The sequence below is a fragment of the Parasteatoda tepidariorum genome, chromosome X1, assembly GCF_043381705.1.
Source record: "Parasteatoda tepidariorum isolate YZ-2023 chromosome X1, CAS_Ptep_4.0, whole genome shotgun sequence".
Classification (NCBI taxonomy): Eukaryota; Metazoa; Arthropoda; class Arachnida; order Araneae; family Theridiidae; genus Parasteatoda; species Parasteatoda tepidariorum.
The window spans coordinates 53,787,543-53,809,604 of NC_092214.1; the positions used below are offsets into that span (position 1 = coordinate 53,787,543).

Here is a 22,062-nt window from a genome sequence, read left to right on the forward strand (position 1 = left end):
CAATAACTTCGGTCATTCTATGGTGGTATCTTTTCATAGATGAAAGTTGACATGGTCTGTAACAACACTCTCCCCACATATAGTATTTTATTAATCATTTTATTCAGTTAACATTGGAACTTAATGTACAATTTTCAATTTTTGTTCAAATTTTTGGTTGTTTTAAAATTAGTTAATGTTTAGTTTCATTATGTAAAGTTGATTCCTAATAACAGGTTTTGCTGGAAAGGATTTTGTTTAAGTTCATGCATCATAAAAGTAAATATAACGCATTTGCTGGTCTAGTAGCGAAGTATTAAAACTTGTTGAAATAATTTTTTCAATGTTTCAGACAAATTTCTTTATTTACTCTTTCTTTTTTTAAATATACAAGAAAACAAAATTGCAAATCTTAATTTCTGCACTTAATTTTACAAATCAATTTCCATGAAATCATTAAAAATAGAGTGCAGATTAGTTTGATTCGTTAACTTTTGCAATCTTAATGGCGTTAACTTTTAACAGGTCTGAATGACGTTAACATTCAACAATATGAAAATATTTTTTGAAGGAAAAAAACCAACCCGCACTTTCAAAAATTGCCTTTTAATTCTTTGGCAAGCCCTGTTAATTAATAAAATTTTATCAGTGCTTACATTATAATAAAATTGTTTTTTAGTATTTTTTTTTATTTATTGATTTTTTTGGAAGGTAAATAATTTGCACTGTCACTGGTGGTATTTGTATATAAAAGTTACAGTAAAGTCCCGATTATCCGAGTTAATGTGAATGACGACTAACTCGGATAACAGAAAAACTCGGTTGAAGCGAAGATAATGTAAAAGGAAAGAAAAAGAGTAGGTATAAAAGTAATATATTTAACAAATATAAAATTTATTGGAATACACCACATACAATTCATATTATAATTAAAAAGCTTACTTAAAAACTCCTAAAGAAAACACTTTTTGAGAAAAAGTTTTTACTTAAAGTCCTTAATTGTTTTACATTACTTTGTCGCTTTTCTGCTGCAATGTTTAACCATTTTTTTTAGGGATAACAGTAAGGCTGATGTCTCCTCTTGTTCAATAGCACTTTCGATAGCTTTTAATCCATCTGTATGGGGGATTTTTATGTGTTGATTTTCCTCCTCACTGTCTTTATCATCTTCGCTAGATTCACTTCCATTATTGACAATAATAACGATTATTTCATCAAATCAAGTTGTTGGATATTGTTTTCCTGAGTGTTTGGAAGTTGAAATCAGATTTTTTTCAGCTGTAGTTTTAAAAATAAAAAATAAACTGGAACAAAAAAATTCTAGAAATATAGCTCGATTAAAGTGTAAACTCGGATAATCGGGGCTCTACTGTATTTATTTTCCTGTGATCTTATGAAGCATTCGTATTACTAATTGACCAACAATAAATAGTTTGGTGTGTTACAGATTATGGTCTTATGCATTGTTGTCAAGTTTTTAGTAATTTAAGGTTTTAACAATGTTTTATCTCATTTATTCCAAATAATCAATTTAATTTTATCATGTTATAATAAAGTATAAAAGTTCAGTGTTTTACGATTTTTAATTTGGTATCTATTTAATAATAAAACTCGAATTGTACTAACAGCCTTCTATATTTCTGTGTTGCTTAATTGCTTTCTGATTATTGATAGCTAGTGTTATAAGTGGAAATTCCTGCAGATAATTTTTACTCTAGAATTCTGTTATCCAACCTTAAAATAACTAAAGATTACTATCATTTGTGGTTAAATGCATATTTCAGTCAAGCTGTTTCTTTTTTAATTGTTATATGAGGAAGAGTCAATAAATTCCTGGCATAGTCACCTACATTTGTGCATGTATTCGTTGGAAAAGAAATATTTTTTTAGAGGTTGGCAGTACTGTATAGGACCCGAAATCCGGCATTCACTGGACCGACTAAATTCTGTATTTCGGAATTTACCGAATTTCGGTTCTCCTTCGGAAGTTCCAATGTGGCCCTGATATATTGCGATAATTAAATTGTACTGTTAATTTAAGGAAAACCTATGAATTTAGTTAAGTTTCGATCGTAGATTATGATGGGGTGAATTTAAAACTGTCCCATCTTAAATTATTTTTTTTTAATTAAGATAATAATCTATATATTATAATCAAGAAGAAATAATCCAAAGAAGAAGTAATTCCAGAAGAAATAATTCGAATCCTCCGAATAAGAAATAATTGTTTCTTTTTCTGAGAGAGATTATTGTTCTCGTTTTTTCTTTTAGATAACATTTTGTTTTAACAAAAGACACTCACCTCCCCCCCCAAAAGAATAGCACTTAATGCTAAGAAACTAACAATGAATAACTACGAAAAACAAGCTAACAACTGATAACGATTAAAAAAACAAGCTAACAATTAACAATAAAAAAATGAACAGTTAATAACTAATCAAAAATGTCTCAGAATAAAAGACAAATAAATGGAATAAATAAAGCAGCCAAGTAAAAAATAAATCAATGGAATAAAAAAAGTGGCAAAATAAATAAATCTAATATAAAAAGGCCGAATAAAATTTTGTACCCCTCAGGTAGTTTCACTGTCAACTGGGTGTGATCAATTTATACGCTTACAAGCGTATAATTCTGATACGCTTGGAATGCAAAAGAAATTATATGAAAACATTGCCATGAAAAAACTGCCTTTCGTACGAGCGTTTTCGTGAAGGTTGCACAAACATCCAAGGTGATCATTGGATCCTCTTCCACTGCAGATGAAAATGGTGAGTGCATTCAAGTACAGGCAGATAAACAAATATCCATCATTGCTATTGCCTCTTAAAATCGATATTTCACATGGGAGTATTCGCAGCATTCTTCATGATGATTTGAATATGCATTATGTTTTCTTTGCACATGGTTCCAAAAATCTTATCCCCTGAACAAAATAAGGTGAGAGTGATCATGTGCAGGGATTTGATTGACATGGTTGATGAAGCTGACAACTTTAAAAGAATTTTAACAGAGACATGGAGTATCTTTACGAACGTCAGTCAAGTGGATCAAAGGCAAAAATATCACCAAAAAAGAAAATTTTTGCTTGGACAAAAGTCGAGGAAAAGTAATTTTTGAGGGGTTTTTTTGATACGAGGGTGTCATTCTCTATGAATTTATTGCTAAAGGCCAAACTATCAATAAAGAATTTTACCTAGAGATCCTTAAATGACTATGTGATAATTAGATGAAAATGATCTGAAAAATGGACAACAAAGGATTTGTTTCTTTTACGCAACACAGTGTTACCACTCTGACACACCATCCTTATTCTCTCGACCTAACACAAGTGTATTTTCACCTGCTTCCGCTGCTAAAAATGAAATTGAAGGGGCGCTTTTAGTGAATTCAGATGAGGTGATCAAAAATGCAACGAAGCGACTGTAGGACCTCTCAAAAAGTGGACTCTAGGAGCATTTTCAACAATTACACAAATGCTGGAAGAAGTGTGTAGGTACAGGACATTACTTTGTAGGCCAAAAAAGTAAAATTATTATTCTATTTTTTTTAATAATTTGCAATTGACCTATTCCGAGAACTTTTTGACTTTACCTCGTAGCAATATCTGTATCAAGCCAAGACGTGATGCAGTTGCGGCCTTCCGCTTATATACAGGCCACGATTGTCTTTCTGCTCACTTATACCGCATAGGCCTTTCCACCACGCCTTTTTGTCCTATTTGTAAATCTGGAGAGAAATTGAGCAGGGACCACCTGCTTCTATGTGGGGTCCTTCATGGACACACTGAGTCCTCAAGATACTGGGAAGCAAGAGAACTTTTAAGGCAATAACTTCGGTCTTCTTTCTTTGTTATCCTACGTACATTTGTATTCGTTATTTATTTCATCTTTCTATTTGTACCCTTTTCCTTGCCATTGGAAATAAAAAAAATATCTGTATCAAATATTGTAATAAAATGTTTTTAAGTTTAAAATTAAGTATTTATTGGACATAATTTCTTATTAGCTGAAATAACTAAAATAAATACTGTAATTTTTTCAATGTGGAACTGACACATATTTATTTTTCTGTGCAGAGAGAATTTTCAACATTAACCCACTTGGTGAAAATTGATTTGAGTGCCAATAGTCTTTCTGAACTTCCTGATAACTTTGGTAATCTGCATAACTTACAATATTTAGATTTGTATTCAAATCAGCTTGTAACTCTTCCTGTAAGCTTTTGTAGATTGAAGAACTTACGTTGGCTTGACTTGAAAAACAATCCTTTGGAAGGCAAATTGAAGACAGTTGCTGGCGACTGTTTGGATGAAAAAGAATGCCAAGCTTGCGCCAAAAAGGTATGTTCATATGCTATCTTACATTAGTAAATTTTATTACTTTTGAATAAAATATTGTAATAAAATGAAAATTTCAGGCTTTAATTATCTTGGTTTATTATTATTTTTTATCTTAATTCTTCCTCTTTAATTTATTATTTAGAATTACTCTTTTTCATATTTTCTCATTCAAATACTGTCTTATTCTATTTTTGGATTCAAGTGTGCATGAATTAACATTTCAAGTTTTTCCCTTTACTAATTGTGTGAACCATATTATACCCTCATTTTAAGGACCAATTGTAATTACTAATGTTTTCCTGTTAAACATTTTCTAGCCATGATGGCTCAGGGAATAGAGCATTCGTCTACCAATGAGGTGAACAGGGTTTGAATCTCAGCTACGACTGCTGAATACGAATTACGCATTCGGCTTGCTCCGACCACAGTGCTGACTTAAAATATCCTTAGTGGTAGACAGATCGTGGGTTAGAGTCCCCTTGCCGTTAGCCTAACCATGGGAAGATTTCTTGGTTTTCCTCTCCATGTATCACAAATGCGGGTTAGTTCGTCCTCAAAAGGAAAGTGTCTAAATGTCTCAAAATGTCCTGGATCAAGTATTTGGATACTTGGTGCAGGAAGTCCCTTGTCTTCTTGATCGGGTTCAAAATTACAAGGTTACGGAGTTGAACATTAATAGTTGTAAGCCCAAAAATTGGGCCGGCTGTTCAACAACAATTATAAAATAAAAGTATATATATGTATGTATACAATACAAAGTCCCATCTCTGGAAGTCTGTTTATCTGATAGATATTTTTTCCAGACACTTTTTAGCAATCAAATATTGTATCAAACAAAAAACTCTTTTCAAAAAATTTTATTTATTTTTTTTTACACTTACAATTTGTTTAAAAAAAATAAAGGGAGAATCCTCCTCTTTTCTGCTTCTTCATGATTTTTACCTGACTTCGAAATTTTGTTCGTTTTTAATCCAATTTCCACTATAATCAGGAATAAAAATGAAAATCACATAAACAAAATTCAGCATTTCACTACAGCGTGAAAAAATTAAGTATTTTTTCTCATTCCTCGCATAAAAGGATTATTACTCTTACAAATCACACATTCAATTGCAGAGTGCACAAAAATTTCTTAATTTTGAAAAAATTTCAGATTTGAGATGAAATAGTTTCGACTAAAATGGGTTATTACATTTTTATTCAGAAGCGTGATTCGATCATAATAATATTATATTAAAAACTAAATCAAAATGTTAAAAACTAGGTAGAAATTCCAAAGTGTGATTGACAAAACCATGTGCACAATAAAATCATCATAAATCAAGTGCATAAAAAAGTAATTCTGCAAGTGCCCAATTCAAAATTTCCCATATATATGATACTGCATCATTAAAAAACTTTGAAAGTCTGTAGAAATAACTGACAGAAATTTGACCCTAATTTTACGTGGAATTGTGAGTGAATTGTCAATAATTAAATGCGAAATGTGGGATTGAAATTTTGTTGGACAAAATAATAACGTATTAAAACATTGACATTTTAGAAACCAGGTGAAAATCCGTTTTTAATAGCTACCGAAAAACGATCTTCAAAGCCAAGTAGATCCAATGTTTAATTGTTGCTAATCGAGTGGATCGAGAAATGACTACCAACTGAAATAGGTGATTAGAAATTCGCAACATGTTATAATGGCATATTAAAATATCGAGATTTTAAAAACCATGAGGAAATCTGTAACAAAAATTGCGAAACCATGGAAACAGTGTGGGTTTATTTTTTGTTGATTGGAATTGATGTCAATTATTGTCTTTTGTTATTTTTTATTGAGTAAGGCTGTTTTGATGTTTGCCTTCAAGACTTATCTGGAAAAATCTATTTTCCAGACTTGCCGAAGTCCCGATGATTCTTGATATGAGACTTCAATTTACATACAGTTGCAATAATATGATATATATTGATTATTTTTGTAATAATTTCATTAATGATTTTAATATTAAATTAATTATTATTAGCTCATATTGAAAATCTAGTTCATTATAGGTTTTTAAAAGTTAAAAAAAAAAAAAAAAAAAAAACTTGCTTTTTTTTGTTTTTGAAGAAATTAGTTTTACTATCAAAATTCAGGTGGTAGCTTCATAATATCACTTGTTCTATGGTTTGTTACTTAACTTGCATATGTGTATATAATATAATATAATTTGTATCAGATATAAGTAATAAACCACTACCTGCTAATAAATAAATATATGATTAATATTATTTGTTGGTTTTTATTTTCCCCATTGCTTGTACTGTTTGAAACCTAGTTTCTACCTTGTCCCGATGAAAACTTCTTTTCCCTCCTAAATACCTTACTTAGCTTTTTAGCCACGAGTTATATATATATATATCTTTATAATAAATTACTATGAACTTTACATTTTAGGTTGTTTCTTATATGCAAGCAATTGATTCTGATTTAGAGCGAGAAAAACAGAAAAAATTAAAAGCAGTTAGAGGTATTTATCATTCTCTATCACATTCTCCATAAATTGTTTTCTTTTTTTAAAAGAAATTTGTATTTGTTCAGATTATTTAGTGTTTGTATACATAATTTCCAATCTTTTAAGATTTATATGTTCTGAACATGATAAATGGTGAAATAAAAAAATTACTAAACCTGCATTAAACTGTTGAAACCATTTTTAGGGTTGTTAACATCTCTGTTTTAACTTTGGAGAGAATGGTAAAAATTTAGTAACAGGGTTACCCTTCTCACTAAAGGGCAGAAAGGAAAACAATCTTTATTGAAATTTGTAACGAAAAATACTCTTCTCTCTCTCTTTACTGTTCTGATAATGTCAAAAAAAGAAAAACAGAAAGAGGAATAAATCAATCCATCTGCATCAGGGATTATAGCCAATCAAGGTCCAACTTTTTGCACATTTTCAAACTTAACCTGACTATGTGTGATTTCTTTTTAATTTCTGCATCTGTGGGACCATTTGTGAAGTTTAGCTAAGATTCTAATTGTGCAATTATTTTTTCAATGTTCGAGCGTATTTTGCCCAACTGTAAATTTCCAAGCAAAAAAGAAAGGCTTGTAGTGTTTAAATATGTTTTTATTGCTTTCTTTTTCAGTAAATTAGAAAGCCGGGTGTGCAAAGTTTCCCTAATAACATTACATTAAATGCCCTGGCAATTTGCAGAGTATTCAGGGTCCATTTGAATGATTACTATTTGCCACCCAAACTCTTATTAAGAAAATGGCTGAATTCCCCCAGTTCTTAATTTTGTATATGTGATGAGACCTAGATATAGGATTATGCTCTCTAAATATTTGATTACTATTTTTTATGCTTAAGATAGTAAAATTCTAATTTTAATAAACTAAGTAGAACACTTGGAATAATCAAATTAAAAACTTAATTTTATCAGTTTTTCGTAACTTATCACAACTTATCAATTTAAGATTTGCCATCAACTCTCTTGATTAAGGTCCCCATACTATTTCAGTATTTTTTATTTTAATTGCTGCTTTAGACAATTTAAGTTTTATAACTTTTGTCCATTTCATTGCCTTTTGCACTGAAAATAGTAGATAATATTTTCCATTTCTTTTCATACTTTTCTTTTAGAAAAAGAATCTGCTAAACAAGCCTTAATTGATAAAGAACTTGAAGAACAGCGCAGGTCAAAAAAATTAGAAAGAGAAAAAAGAAAAGCTGAGTCCAAAGCTAAGAGAGAAGCTCAATTATTACTTGAGAAAGAACAGCAGAATGACCATGGAAACGCTTCAAGTAATCTATATTTTCTGTCATTTAATCATGTTTTCTGTGTATGACATTTTCAATTTTTTAATAGATATTACGAAACCAAAACGCATGAAGATAGTTTACTTAATCTAGCAATTCTTATTTACATTTAGCAATAGCTCGTTTATGTAGATGGAAAAAGAGAATATATATCTATTTTCTTCTTTTATTTGTAAATAAAATATTTAAAAGAAAGTTAAAATTGATTTCGCTTCGTATTATGACAGAAATAAACCATTTTCCTTGCAAAAGAGTCACAAAATCTGGTTAGTACTGGCACAAACTTGTGAACTGAAATAACTAAACTATTGTTACACGCTACTTAAAACTTTTTTTTTATCTTGTTAAAGATGCATTAAGCTTCACAATTAAAAGCATAAATAGAAATTATGTGCTATCCTGCGTTATATACTATATTTTTCAGTTTATGTTTAGATTTTTTTCTTACACCAGTGTGAACAAATTTGTTTAATCTATGCACATTATGTTTTCATTTATTATTTTCATATTTTTGAAATGGTTTTTTTATGTTAAAAAAAATTAACAAAAAATATTTAGCATTTATTTAAAATATTTTCATGGTATATTTGTTTAATGCCGTATTATGTTAATGAGCAGATTGTTAAAGCTCCTTTATATTAAAATAAATGAAAAAAATTTATTCTCTATATATTTAACTATTAATGCTAAAATATAAATTTACTATTTTATGGACATGGACCAGAGACAGCAAGAGCTATCAAAATATTATATTAAAAATTAATTATATAAAAATCATAAAAGTTTAAATATTCTAAAAGCAAAAAAAATATTATTTTATTGATGAACAATTACACTATCAGTATATGAATGCAAAGCACAGAACAATATGTAAATTTGAAATTTCAACATTTAAATTTAAAAATAATTTGTACCAGATACTTTAAGTTATTCCATTTGAATACCATACATTTGAATTCTGTACTGCACGTAGAATAATAAAATTAGTATCTTAAGATCTTTTTAAATGCATGGAATTCAATGCGAAAAAACTATTTTGTGAATTACAAATTTCAAGGCAACAAATTTGTCGCCCATGCATATGATTTTACTAACATTTGTAGAACGTTTGGCAACAATTGTCGCCATACTGACTTAAACCCTAGTAATACTTGTATATTCAGTGGAAAATCTAGGGTATGGCATGTGCGACTTTTGCCATAGGTATATTATCTGAAATGTGCCAAATCGACAGATATTTTTTAGATATTATTATTTTTTCTGAAAATTAAAATATTTTACTTCTGTTCAATTTTTACCGAAGCAAATTAATTTTCTTACCAGAAAAAGTGATCTAAACAATGAAAATCTGCCGTAAAGCACACTCTCAAATGTTTTTTCCTTAGGGAAATCTCAATCTTTTCAGTGCTAAAAGTCAAGGCCAAAATTTTTTTTATTACTTTTAGCACAAATTGTGCAACATTTGTGCTCTCCTATTACAAGAGGAGCACATATCTCAAAAGTAGTAAAGTGGGTAGAGGGAGGGTTAAATCCCTCCAAAGGCCAGGGAAGATAACTTTAGTGAGAACAAAACTGAAAAGTGGAAGTCTGAGTTCAGCTGCCTCTAGACTTATTAACTTTATATATGCTTGTTTAACTTCAATTTATTGAGTTGCGAAAAGCTCTTTGAAAAGCGTTTTCTGAATTTGTTGAATAGACCTTATCCCTATTGTAAATTGGGGAGTATAATGAAAGAAAAAAAAACTCATCTCCTTCACAGAGTGAGGTTTCACGCCCCACAGCCAGGGATCCAAAGAATAAACAACTATAATAAATACTAGCAAAAAGTGCATCTCTACCTTACCTGATTACTAATTTAAACAAATCAAACAATTTAAGATTAAATTAAATTAAAAATTGATGAAAAGGTTAAAGAAATAGTTTCTGTGTTTGAAATTTCGAAATAAAGTACTGGATTTCTATTTGATCGAGAGAAAATGACTCTCATTAATAGTAAGATAGTAAATAATCATTTTCTAAATACTTAAATTAATGCATTGAGTCATATTTAATTTGCTTACATCCATTAGATACGTTAAAAAATTTTACTGTAGTAGAAAGGATTTTAGAAAAAGCATTTTTGCCCCTCAACCCTAACAAATAAAAAATTATAATTTGTTTTTAAATGTAACTTTTTTTTTAAATTTTAAAAGGTGAAATTTTTTCTGTCTGTGATAATGCTTTTTCATTATTTTTTGATATGAAGATTTCATTTTTTAATTTATTACTCTGAACAACTAAAATGTTTGAATTTTGCAAAATATTAATACAACAGTATAGCAATGTTTTTTGTTTGCATTGATTGTAGCTTGAAAGATTATAATTTTTATTATAATTCTTTTTTTACGATTTAAGTTTACATAATGTTAAAATTTTAAACTTCATTCTAATGATCTTCAGATCAGTAGTATTGAATAAATTATTGAACTTGTATTTGTAGTACTTTTTTTTGAAAACTAAAAGAAGCATTTTTAATAACAGTTTGCAAATTTTTAATCACTTTTTTAAATTCTTTTTTTTTTCAAATTGTTCTATGTCTACACTATAGTTTTTAAAAAATAGCTTTAGATGTTATAATATATAAAACTTATGAAAGAAAGCTGAAGTTCATTTTCTTTCTTTTATTGAACACAAGGGCAGTGCTATTATAGTATGTATCTCTATCAATGATTTTTCTCATCACTGAAGTTTTTTTAATGAATAACAAATAAGCCAAAATGTACAACTTAATTATTATCATTTTATTAGAAATTGTTATAATTGATCTTAATTATTTGCTCTTTAATTAACTTATTTTATTGTGAAAATACATCAATGCAATGCTGGAAGAAAAAAAAAACTTTTACTTTCAAATCAAAATTCTAAAGTTCTATAATTATAAAAGTACTTCTGCAACTAACAATGTTTTCCTTTAATCATATTTTTTTAGGGATAAACGGATATGAAAGTGAAAATGATATGGAACAGAGTTCAACTAAAGGTATATGATTTGCAATATAATGGTTCAGTTTTTTCCATAGTTTAATTTTATTTTTTAATAATCTAATATTATTGAAACTGTTTTAATTTTTGTGTGCATGAGTTAGGAAAGGTGGGAATGTATGGTGTTCAAAAAGTGGTGGGTAAGGTGGAGTGTTCAAAAAGTTGGTATGTATTTCATTATTTCAAAGTATTAACCAATACTTGTTGAAATTAAAATTTGGAATGGTGAGAAAATAGAGTATATGAGGTAGTATATTCTATTTGAACTTTTCAACAGTTAGGCTGGTATTGTAAATTATTTTTCCTGTCTCTTGGCTTTAATTGGTATGACGTTGAATTTGCTTTTAAACTACACCAATGTTTTTGTTACAATATGATTTTGAGTTTTGTACAATGTAGCTATATCCAGCTTTTGTGCCATTAAACAGTTTTGCCTTGCTTTGATGCTCTTTACGTCTGAAAGGTGCATTAGGCTACAATATTGGCTCTCCCTCTCCTCACCAATGTGATCTCTCTTCCCCTTTCCAACTGGTTATTGCCCTTAAGCATATATTTTATTAATTTCCTAACATTTGTGCTGAGAATTCTTTTTCTTCTCTCCTAAAGTATATCTCCATTCTCATAAATATTAATGGCACAGAATAAAATGATAATTGTACTATCTTCCTAGTTGTTCTAGGGATGTTGGCTGAGAGGAAATATTAAATAAGCATCTCTATCTACACAAATATATAAACATATGACTTAGTTGTTTCTCAACGTTATCCTACAAACACATAAGATAAAATGTCACCCTAAAAAATAGGGGATATAACAGGACATTACTTTAAGGTTTCTTCCAGTTTTTCCCATAAAATTACGATATAGAATTCTGAGATCAACTATTTCATACAGTTTATTTAATGTTACATATCTGCATGTTTTTAGATTAAAAGAATTTTTTTTCATAGCTTGCAAATTGAAAGCAGCTTTTATCATTTTAAACTAAAAAATCTAGAATTAGGTACTCAATTAGTATAAAAGTACCTATCTAAAATTATAACTTACATGTTTTATTGCTTTCAATTCATAAAAAAATATCTGAAAGTTTTGAAGTATCATGTGCATTTGTATCCAATATAAAATGCTTTTATTTACCATCTCTTTTGAAAAATGTTTTACTATAGAATGATCATCTGTCATAAAATTTCTTAAATACAAAATGTAAGGAAACTACAACAAAAAACTAAACCGTGCATCTAAGTTGAAAACAATAGAAGGATTTTAACCTCTTACTTACAACACCTGATAGCACCTGCTATTCTAGACCATCAATTGTACCAGCCGTAAGCAAAAGGTTAACAAGCCGCCTAATTAAAATTTATTTCGTCTTGACTGAAAGATAAGGTAAACATAATATTGGGTCAGTGTAAATGAAATATCTTGAAAAAAAATGACACTTAAATGGTGACAACCAAAAATCCAGTACAATAAATGACTATCCCAAATTGGACTAATTTGAATAATCGATTCTAGTAGTTTATCGGAAGTTTAAAAAACAAGATTTTCTTCTCTTTTACAGAAGATACTATGAAATACCAATCAATTGCTGATAAGTGCTCTGGTCTTTAAATTAAATGTCACTCAAATCTATATATATATATATATATATATAAGCACTTAATAAGGAAAGAGCTTCACCCCTCCCCTAATTGTTAAAGTGAAGACAGCAATAGCTCCAACATGCATTTGTATCAAGCTTAGGTTTCAAGAGAACAGGAAATTCCCCCCACCTCTGAAAGGAAGGAGATGAGGTTGAGAATAATATTAAATTGCCAATAAACTGAAATAAAGAGAAATTAGGATTTTGTTTCATTGTGTTTTGATTTGGGCCTAAAGTTTTTTTGACTAAAACTTATTACTGTACATTCACTAATATCTTGATGAAAAATAAAACAAGAATAATGAATATGATGCAGGTTTTGATTAAATGCTGAGGAGTTTTATGTTTCCTTTGTTTTCTTCATCTTTTTCAGTCTCAGCTCTTTTGATTAACTTCATTAAAAAGTTTTTACAAGATTTATCTTTTCCTATAAAGTTTGGTAATATGGGAAATAAGTTTTCAGCATTATTTTTTTGTTTTAAGAATAAAGGAATTTTTTTTCATGTTGCCATTTTTATAAACTTTTATTTTGTCAGCACTTTAATTATGGCAAAGCTCTGTTTAAAGGCATTTTTAGAGCATGGCATTCTCTTGTTCTTGACTTCAGTGAAATGCACAGTGCTTTGAATTTCGAGGAAACTATGTTTCAAATTGTGTTCTAGTATGACAAACTCTGTGCTCTATAAATGGTTACAGTTCAGAGACATTGTTAGCATTTTAAGATTTGATACAAATTCTTGTCTAGCTGAACCTCCCTTCAGTCAAACTAAAATGTGTGTGGATATAGACTAGTGATTTTTTATGTGTGTAACTAGGCTAGTGATGTTTACCTGTGTGTAAGCTTGCATAATACTATTCTGGATAAAGTTGTGTGCACTTCCTGTCTCTGCTCTAAATTAATATTTGTAGGTTTATTGTTTATACTTATAAACACTCGCTGTTTTTTTCCTGATTAAGTGCTAATTTACGTGTGAAACATTACACAAAGCTATTGGCAAACCATTGTGTACTGCAAGAAAAAACTCCATGTCTGCTATCCAAAACTAGTTTGATTGTCAGATTCTGGTATACTGATAGCGGCCAAGATTGGTTGAAATCTCATAATTCGTTTTCTGAGTTTAATTTAAAGCGCATTTTGCAGATTGCTTTCTTGTTTGCTGACCTGTGATTCCTTTTTCAAATTCATTGTCTTTTATACAAAACTTTGTAAAGTAACTCTGTGACAATGTTCTCCATGTGATTGTTCGGAGCATTAACTGCAAAATGTTCAAAAGAAAATGACTCATAAATCTGAAATTTCCTAGTCAATTATGTTTACTTATAATTGGGGATTATAACCAAAGTTACTTCCCATCAGACATTTCATTCACACAGACCCAATGTAATAAATTAAATCGATTTTGTGTTATTATCTCTATCTTACAAAATTAAATAACTTTTTTTTTCTATTGGTAGGAAAATACTTGTCTTTCAAGGCCTTCCTTTTCTTCCTTTTGGTTATATGCTCTTCAATATTTATATATCTATTATGGAGTGATAACATGAAGTCTGTTAATATGCACAACTTAAGAGCAACATCTCAATATGTTCTTCTCAAAGGAAAAGCTCATTTTCTTCATGGCCTAAAATTGACTTCATATTACTCTCCTATTGTGAAAGAAAATTTGCTGAAGGTTGTACACTATTATATGGTATCAATGACTCATTTTGCTAGTCAAATTGAACAGATGCTTTCAGGGTACTTTTAACCCTGTATTAATATATTGTTAAAATTTATAAATAAAATGTATTCAAGATAATATCTAGTTGGTTTTATTGAAGCAATACTCTATTGTAAGTTAAGAAAAAACCATTGCAATATAAGATTTGAGTTATCATTTGCGATTGTATATACAGGGTGGCCACCCACCTGGAATTATCAGGGAATTTTTTTATACTGGAAAAATCAGGGAAATTGGGATAAAAACCTGGAAAAATCAGGAAATTTTAAAGAAAAGCTGGCAATTTTTTCTTTAATTTTTTTATTTTCACTAATTTAAATTATTTACTAATTTTCTTAATTTAAATTATTTCATCCATTATACTCACTTTCATTAGACCGTAATGTATCTCCCAACAGTACAAATATCATCAACTTAGCGATGCTTTGCTTGCATCAAAATTTGCTCCATTACAGCTCTGTTAAACTAGAATGCCACATAAAATTCTCCCACGGTTGCTAAACGAATGTAGAAATCTTTGACCGCTATGGGACTGTGCAGTTTAGGAAAGATTGTGGTGGAGGTGGAAGAAGGGATTAGGACATTAGCTTCTGTTTTTAAATTCTGTCCTTGGACTGAATCTATTTACGGCTAAAATTTGTTCGATGCTTTCGTGGTAATTTTTTTCCATTTTGACAAAATGTTTTTGTATTTTTAACTTTATAAACTTTTTCAAAAATTAGTTGGTTATAATTTGATAATAATAGATTTTATATTGCACTCTTTTTATGAAAGCTTTTGTATTTATTCCCATTCAAAGAAATCTGTGAATTATTTTTTCTCAGCAAACCAACCAATCACACATTTTTTTACAATCGCTAACAGCAACGTTTGTCGACAAATTGTTGCATTAATGCTAATTTTTTCTATTTCATTTTAACGTTTTATAACATATTTTAATTTTAAAAAAAAGGGTTTTTTAAGAACTAACCATATATTAATATTTGATTGTACTCTTTTGTTGGTCAATATATGAATTTTGATTCAAAATTTTTACCAAAACACTAAAAAATAAATAAAAAATCTTCCCAAATTGTCAAAATAGATTATTTTTTTCAAGATGATAGTTAAAAAAATAACATTTTGAATGAAATATTTTATAATATAGGCACTTTTCTTGTACTCATCTTACACTTAATAAGAAAAAAGAAACAAAAACCTGGAAATTTTAAAGTTTTTATCTGGAAAAATCAGGGAAATTTCAAATCTGATTTGAGTGGCCACCCTGATATAGTTCCGTATTATTTTGTTATCAATATATGCAAATATTCTTTCCTAACAATGTAAAAAGATTTTCAAAGTTAAACACATTATACAGAAAATTAATTTGTGCCATCTTTTATGATATATATTTATTAAAAAGTAGAGTTTTGTAGTCTTACTTGACGACATATTTTAATAAATAAGGAGTGCATTCATTTTTGAGAAAGAATTAGCTATATGACGTTGCAGGAGCATTGAATTTTATTGGACCTCTATAAATGGCAGGTCTTATGCTGACATGCTTTTAACAAATCAAAAGCGATAAAGAGTTTTTACTTTTATTTTGCCACAAACAAATGATTTGCAAGAAACAATATTTATTATTTTTTCATCTGTTTCTTTGAATGCAAACAGAAAGGCATAAAATTATTACGATTTTTAGATGTAATATTTTAATAATCTTATTATTTGTTTATTGATTATTCAATAAATTTTGTTTTCCTCATATCACACGATCTAAGAAAGCAAGCAAAAAGAAAGTAGTGCAATGTCATTTCAAGAGTTGGCATTGTTGATATCCATCTAGTGTGTCTGTAAACAGGCTCTCTTGATAGAAATGATGATTTTTTCTTACCTTGCAACAAAGTATAGAAATTATAATGCCTATTTAAAATCTTATTTCCTTGGAGTTATAACACAATTCCTAGTTCATACGCTTCTAAGCTGATTTCTTAAACTATTTTCAAGCATTTTTAATTTAAAGTTTAAATACATTATAATATATACAGTGAATTAAATTTAAACTGAACATTTTTTAAAAGGCAATTATATAGGGTAAGATGAGTCCTTGTTTTAAAATATGAAATTATAGCTTTATTATGAATTTATTCATTGAATTATTGTTTCAAACACACACGTAAATATATGAGTTATTGTACCAAACGTGCACCAGTATGCTAAGTTGTATCTAATATGAATAGATTTTATTGTTTGCACATGTTTTAAAAAACAAGTCCTTTTTTGTAGGACTATATTATTTGGCGAGTAGTATTTTGTTTACTTTATTATTTATATACAGTAAACTCTCGATTATCCTCTGGTGGATAATTTACTTTGCGGATCATCCGTGCTTTACTTCTTTTTTTTTCTTTTTTTTTTGCAATGATAAACAACATAGCATTTAGAATTGAAAATTAATAGATGATAGAACTATTTTAAGAGTTTTGAGAACAACGTACTAGCAAACATACAATGCCGACGAATCTTGACTGTATTGGAAATTATTGCCAACACGGACGTTTCAATATGAAAATGAACAGCAAGCTTCATGACATACTTTCAGTAAAGGAATAACAATGACATGCAGCAATGCTGCATGATCTCAGAAACTGAAACTGGCAGTAATGGGAAAATTTTTAAAAAAAACTGAGATAATTTAAAGGGACAAAAGCAGACAACCTTCCAGTACACCATTTTCATCAAAGAAAGGTTTGATAAAAAATTTACTCCTCAAATTAACGAACATTCAGAATGTCAAAATGTACCAAAGAAAACTGTGCTGCTGATCAGTAATGCTACAGCTCACCCTGGGAAGAGTTTTGCAGTGCCAAGATGGGATTTTTCTGGTAAAGCTTTTGCCTCCATATGTCACAGCTCTAATTCAATCCATAGATCAAGGCATAATTGCGTCAATGAGAAAGAAGTGTCAAAGAGCTTATTAAAAATGAGAATTGAAGGGGGAACTGATCTAAAAGGCTTTTGGAAATATTATACAATTCTCGACTGCATTTATAACATAAATGCTGTTTGGGAGTTGGTCAAAATTCAATGTTAACAAAATCCTGGGAAAAGATTTTACAGAACAGGGGAAATATTTTGGCAAAATTTTTTTTAGAAGAAATGTCTGTCTTTGATTTTGTAAAAAATATTTTGGGAGGAGAAAATGTAGATGAAAAACATAGTGGTTCAATTGTGATGCAAATGATCAGAGAATTTTAGCGATCAAGAAATTTTAAATAGGTGCAGATGCTAAAGAAAGTGAAAAATACTATGAAGAAACAGTTTCACTTTTAAGATGTTAGATTCAGTTAATACTTGTATAATTCATTAATTTCGACTGGTTATGGGCCTATTTATGGGAAGTTAAAATAATTGAGTTTAGCAATGGTTAAGCAGCGGTGTTAGGGCTAAGTCAATTCATATTCCAAAAGTCTGCAATTAGTTTATGTAATGGATCAAGGAAAAATCCAAGTGAAACCATTAAGTGCCAAAAGTGATTGGGCTATTTGAAATACAGAATTACATTTGTTATGAACTATCAAGCAGATGCTCTGGAAGTTGTTGAAGGAAAGATGCACAATCCAGAACTGCCTGAGCCAACAGCTTCTGAAACTATCAAAAAGAAATATAAGGATGACCTCAGAGATTTTAATTAGGCAAATAACTGTGCTATGACGTTGTTGACCAAATCCATAACAGAAGACACATTTCAAAAGGTAATGAGATTTGATAGCACAGGTGAAGTTTGGCTTGAACTTAAGCGTCTGACAACCAGCTCTATAACAGTCGTCTTCACTTCTTTAAATTCAGTTGGTCCGATGATAATATGTCAGCTCATTTATCACCTCTCAAACATTTATGGAATGATTTGAATAATGGTCTTCAGAGTTAAAAAGGAAAACTGACTACCAGAAATGTTGCTAATTCGCAAAATTTTAAGGCACTCTTCATCTCAATTATTGCACCTATAAATCAAGTTGATACTTTTGAGTAATGAACAAAAGAGCTCTAGTTGAACTAACAACACAGTTGATGCAGGAGAGATAAAGAAAGATTCATATTTTAGTGAATCATTAAATTAAAAAGCATTAGAAACAAACGTAACTAGAGCCAAGCCGATTTTTAAATGTAAAAGACAAATTGCAAAGGGCAACTACTGTCATCAAAATGGTCGCTGGGTGAAAGTCTGTTGAAAGTGGAGTGCCCATGATAGGCCAGCTAAGCCAAAGCAAATTTAAAAGTTTCAAAATAGCGATTATAAAACAGCTACGATTGGGTTATAGAAAATGTTGCTTTAAAACATGTCACCAGTAATAGTAAATTCTTCAATTTTTTTTAATCCCTGCATAGAATTACTGCTGCTAGTGGTAAAATACTACCAGTTGGCAGAGGCACTTAAAAGAAAATTAAATGTGAGAGACAATTCCAAGAACGTAAAGAAGTTTGGTCAGTCCCAGATATTAAGAAAAACCTATTTTCAGTAATAGCACAGGATAAAAACAGTAGATTCGTTTCAACAACAGAAGAAAGTTGGTTAAAAATTGGTAACAAGTACTCAAGGTATGGCTGTACTCTATGGTATGGTATTGTATCTTATAGGCCTCGGCAGAATGGTGGCAGTGAACAAGAGAATAGGACTTTAGTAGAAATGGTTGGAAACTTTGAAGAATTCCAATTCAGAAATAAATTTTCCTTCATCATAATGGGCAGAACTGATAAATACATCTGTGTACATATTAAACAAAACAGGAAAAAGTTCATTACTAAATATAAGCTCTTATGAATTATGGTTGGGGCAAAGGCTCAAAATAAACTTGTGCGATTAGTAGGATCATCATGTTATGTCCATATACCTAGTCAGAAACGTAGAAAATTGGATAAGAAAGCAATCAAATGTTATCTGTTCTCGAGATGTAATATTTGATGAGAAACCTCTAATTAGTTGTGAAGATTCTGCAGAAATACCTTTGATTGATACAATGAGTCAGTTACCAATTGAAGCTGAAAATGAGAGAGAGCTTGAACAAAATGACTTTAAAAAAATAAATTCAGAAAATCCAAGCATAGATGAAGAAAATTTATTAACCATAAAACTCAGAAATTGAAGTGAACTAAAACAGCCTATAAGTTTTGAAGATTGTGCAATGGCAACTGAAAGTTTCATGTCAGATTGAAATGAGCCAGAGTTATAAGAAGCTATAAATTGTAAAGTACACAATTGTTGGATAAAAGACATGAATGCTGAAATCAAATCACTAAAAGATTACCACACATGGCTATTAACACAGAGAAAGCAAAAGCTTTGTCTTGTAAGTGGGTGTTTCGTATCAAGAAAAATCCAGATGGCACTTCAGATAAGTATAAAGCAAGACTTGTGATTAAAGGCTTTAATCAAAAAAAGGTTATTGATTATAATCAAACTTTTAGTCTAGTTACTAACTTAGGAACTGTATGTCCAATAATAAGTATTTCAGCATGTGAGAATGTATGTCTTACATAATTTGATTTACCAACTACCTATTTATATAGTGATTTAGAGGAAACCATTTACATGTATCAATCTAAAGGCTACACTAATGGCACCAAAGATGCATGTAAACTCAAGAAAAGTTTGTATGGCCTTAAACAAGCTCCTCGTTGTTGTCATAAATGTTTTGGTAGATTAATGTTAAACCATGGCTTTAAAGTTAATGGAAGAGATCAGTGTTTATTCTTTTGTGAGAAAAAAGATAAAAAGTTAGTCATATCTCTTTATATAGATGATGGACTAGTTGCTGCTACTCAAAATTCAAAAGACTTCATAAATCAGTTGAAAACTCTGTTCAAAATCACAAGCAAGCCACCATCTTATTTTTTAGGACTAGAAATATATAAATTTGATGATGAAAGCTTTTAAATTGGACAAGAAGCCTATGCCAGAAAGATACTTCAGTGGTTCGGTATCAGTAATTGTAAGCCAGTTCATACACCCATTTTGGAAAGAAAAGGAAGAAACATGTACTACTGAAAAAGAAGATTAAAGAGTGTTTCCTTATCGTGAGGTTGTTGGTGCATTAGTGTATCTTATGATGGGCACTAGACCTGACTTCGCATATGCTATTAGCGTTTTGTCACATAAATTAGAAAAATCCTTCCAAAGAAGATTTTATCAAAGTAAAGCGGATATTTCATTACATCGAAATCCATTATCGAAAATCATTATTTGCATTGAAATGCAAAAATGCATTATCTGTAAATCTGGAATTCTAGAATCCTTTAGTGATGCTGACTTAGGAGACTGCATGAAAACAGGAAGATTGACCTTCAGAGTTTTAGTTCTGTGTGCAGATTGGGCTATATCTTGGTTAAGTCAGTGGCAAGCTATGACTGCAATATCAACCACAGAGGCTGAGATAGTTGCTGCAAATGAAGCCGCAAAAGAATTAATTTGGCTTAAAACTCTTCAATGGAATTTTCTCCTTGAAAGAAGTGCCAAAAATTTTTGTTGATAATAGTGCAGCTGTCAGATTAGCTCAAAATCCAGAGTTTCATTGTAGAATGAAGCACATTAGTATAAAACATTTCTTCATTCGTGAAAAAGGTTTAGAAGAAGAAATTAGTCTGCAGCAGATCTCAATGGAGCTGCTAACTGCAGATATATTGACAAAGCCCTTGCCGAAACCGAGGCTTTTAAAGATTTGTGAAAAGATGGTACTCTTATGAACTCTGCTACTTAGAAATTCGTAGTTAAGTTTTTTTTCTTCTCTTTTTAACAAGGGAAAGTGTTAATGTATGTTTATAAGAAAAATGATTGGTATTTATATAATCTGACAACAGATCAGTACTACTACTTTAACTTCTATATATGAAATCCGTTCTCTGTTTATTTTATTACTTTTTTATAGGATTATTGTTCTATTTTTTTAATACAGTAGGGAACCGATTATCCGGAACGATCGGGACTATTGCTATTCCGGATAACTGATTTTCCGGTTTTCTGAATTGCCACAAAAAGCCGTTTTTCTTATTGTCAAACTGAACTAAAAAAAATATATTTGGAAATATAATCTTAAAAAGAAGAAAAAACAATGAAGTAATACACTAATGATTGTTTCCAAAATGATGGTAAGGTAAACATCTTTCAAAAAAGAAAGAAAAATCTTGAAATTTTATGAGGAAAGAAAAATTTATTTTTAAAAAAATGGCGGGAAAATGTATCGAATTTCGTTCCGGTTTTTTGGTTTTCTGATTTCCGGATAACGGGTTCTGTACTGTACTATGCCGAATAAACAGTTTCTCTTTAAGATGCTCTCACACTCTCTAACTCAATTATTTCTACATTGACAGGTTTGAAATAATCTCAAAAGTATCCTCTAGTTGCACATTTTCACTGATTAATACATTCTATTATGAATTAAATACTGATTTTTTTTTGAACAGGGATGTGATTCTTCTGCGAAATTCTGCTTTTTTTTTTATCAGATTTTTACATTTTTCCCTCTAATTTACATGAAAGTTTTTTTTGCACAAGTTAAAATATTTCATGTGGAATTTAATTTTCCGCGG

General features: G+C 29.8%; 1 protein-coding gene across 3 annotated transcripts in view; it reads left to right on the top strand.

Moving 5' to 3' along the window:
• Positions 1-14,574, top strand: part of LOC107450105 (leucine-rich repeat-containing protein 59) — a 17,981-nt gene extending 3,407 nt beyond the window's left edge. For all 3 annotated transcript variants that reach the window (XM_016065842.3, XM_043042125.2, XM_043042124.2), the window contains exons 3-7: positions 4,055-4,318; positions 6,744-6,816; positions 7,936-8,097; positions 11,081-11,131; positions 14,231-14,574. In XM_016065842.3, the coding sequence (XP_015921328.1) occupies positions 4,055-4,318; positions 6,744-6,816; positions 7,936-8,097; positions 11,081-11,131; positions 14,231-14,523 (843 nt within the window). In that variant the 3' untranslated portion in view covers positions 14,524-14,574. The remainder of the gene's footprint in view (positions 1-4,054; positions 4,319-6,743; positions 6,817-7,935; positions 8,098-11,080; positions 11,132-14,230) is intronic.
• Positions 14,575-22,062: the final 7,488 nt, after the last annotated feature.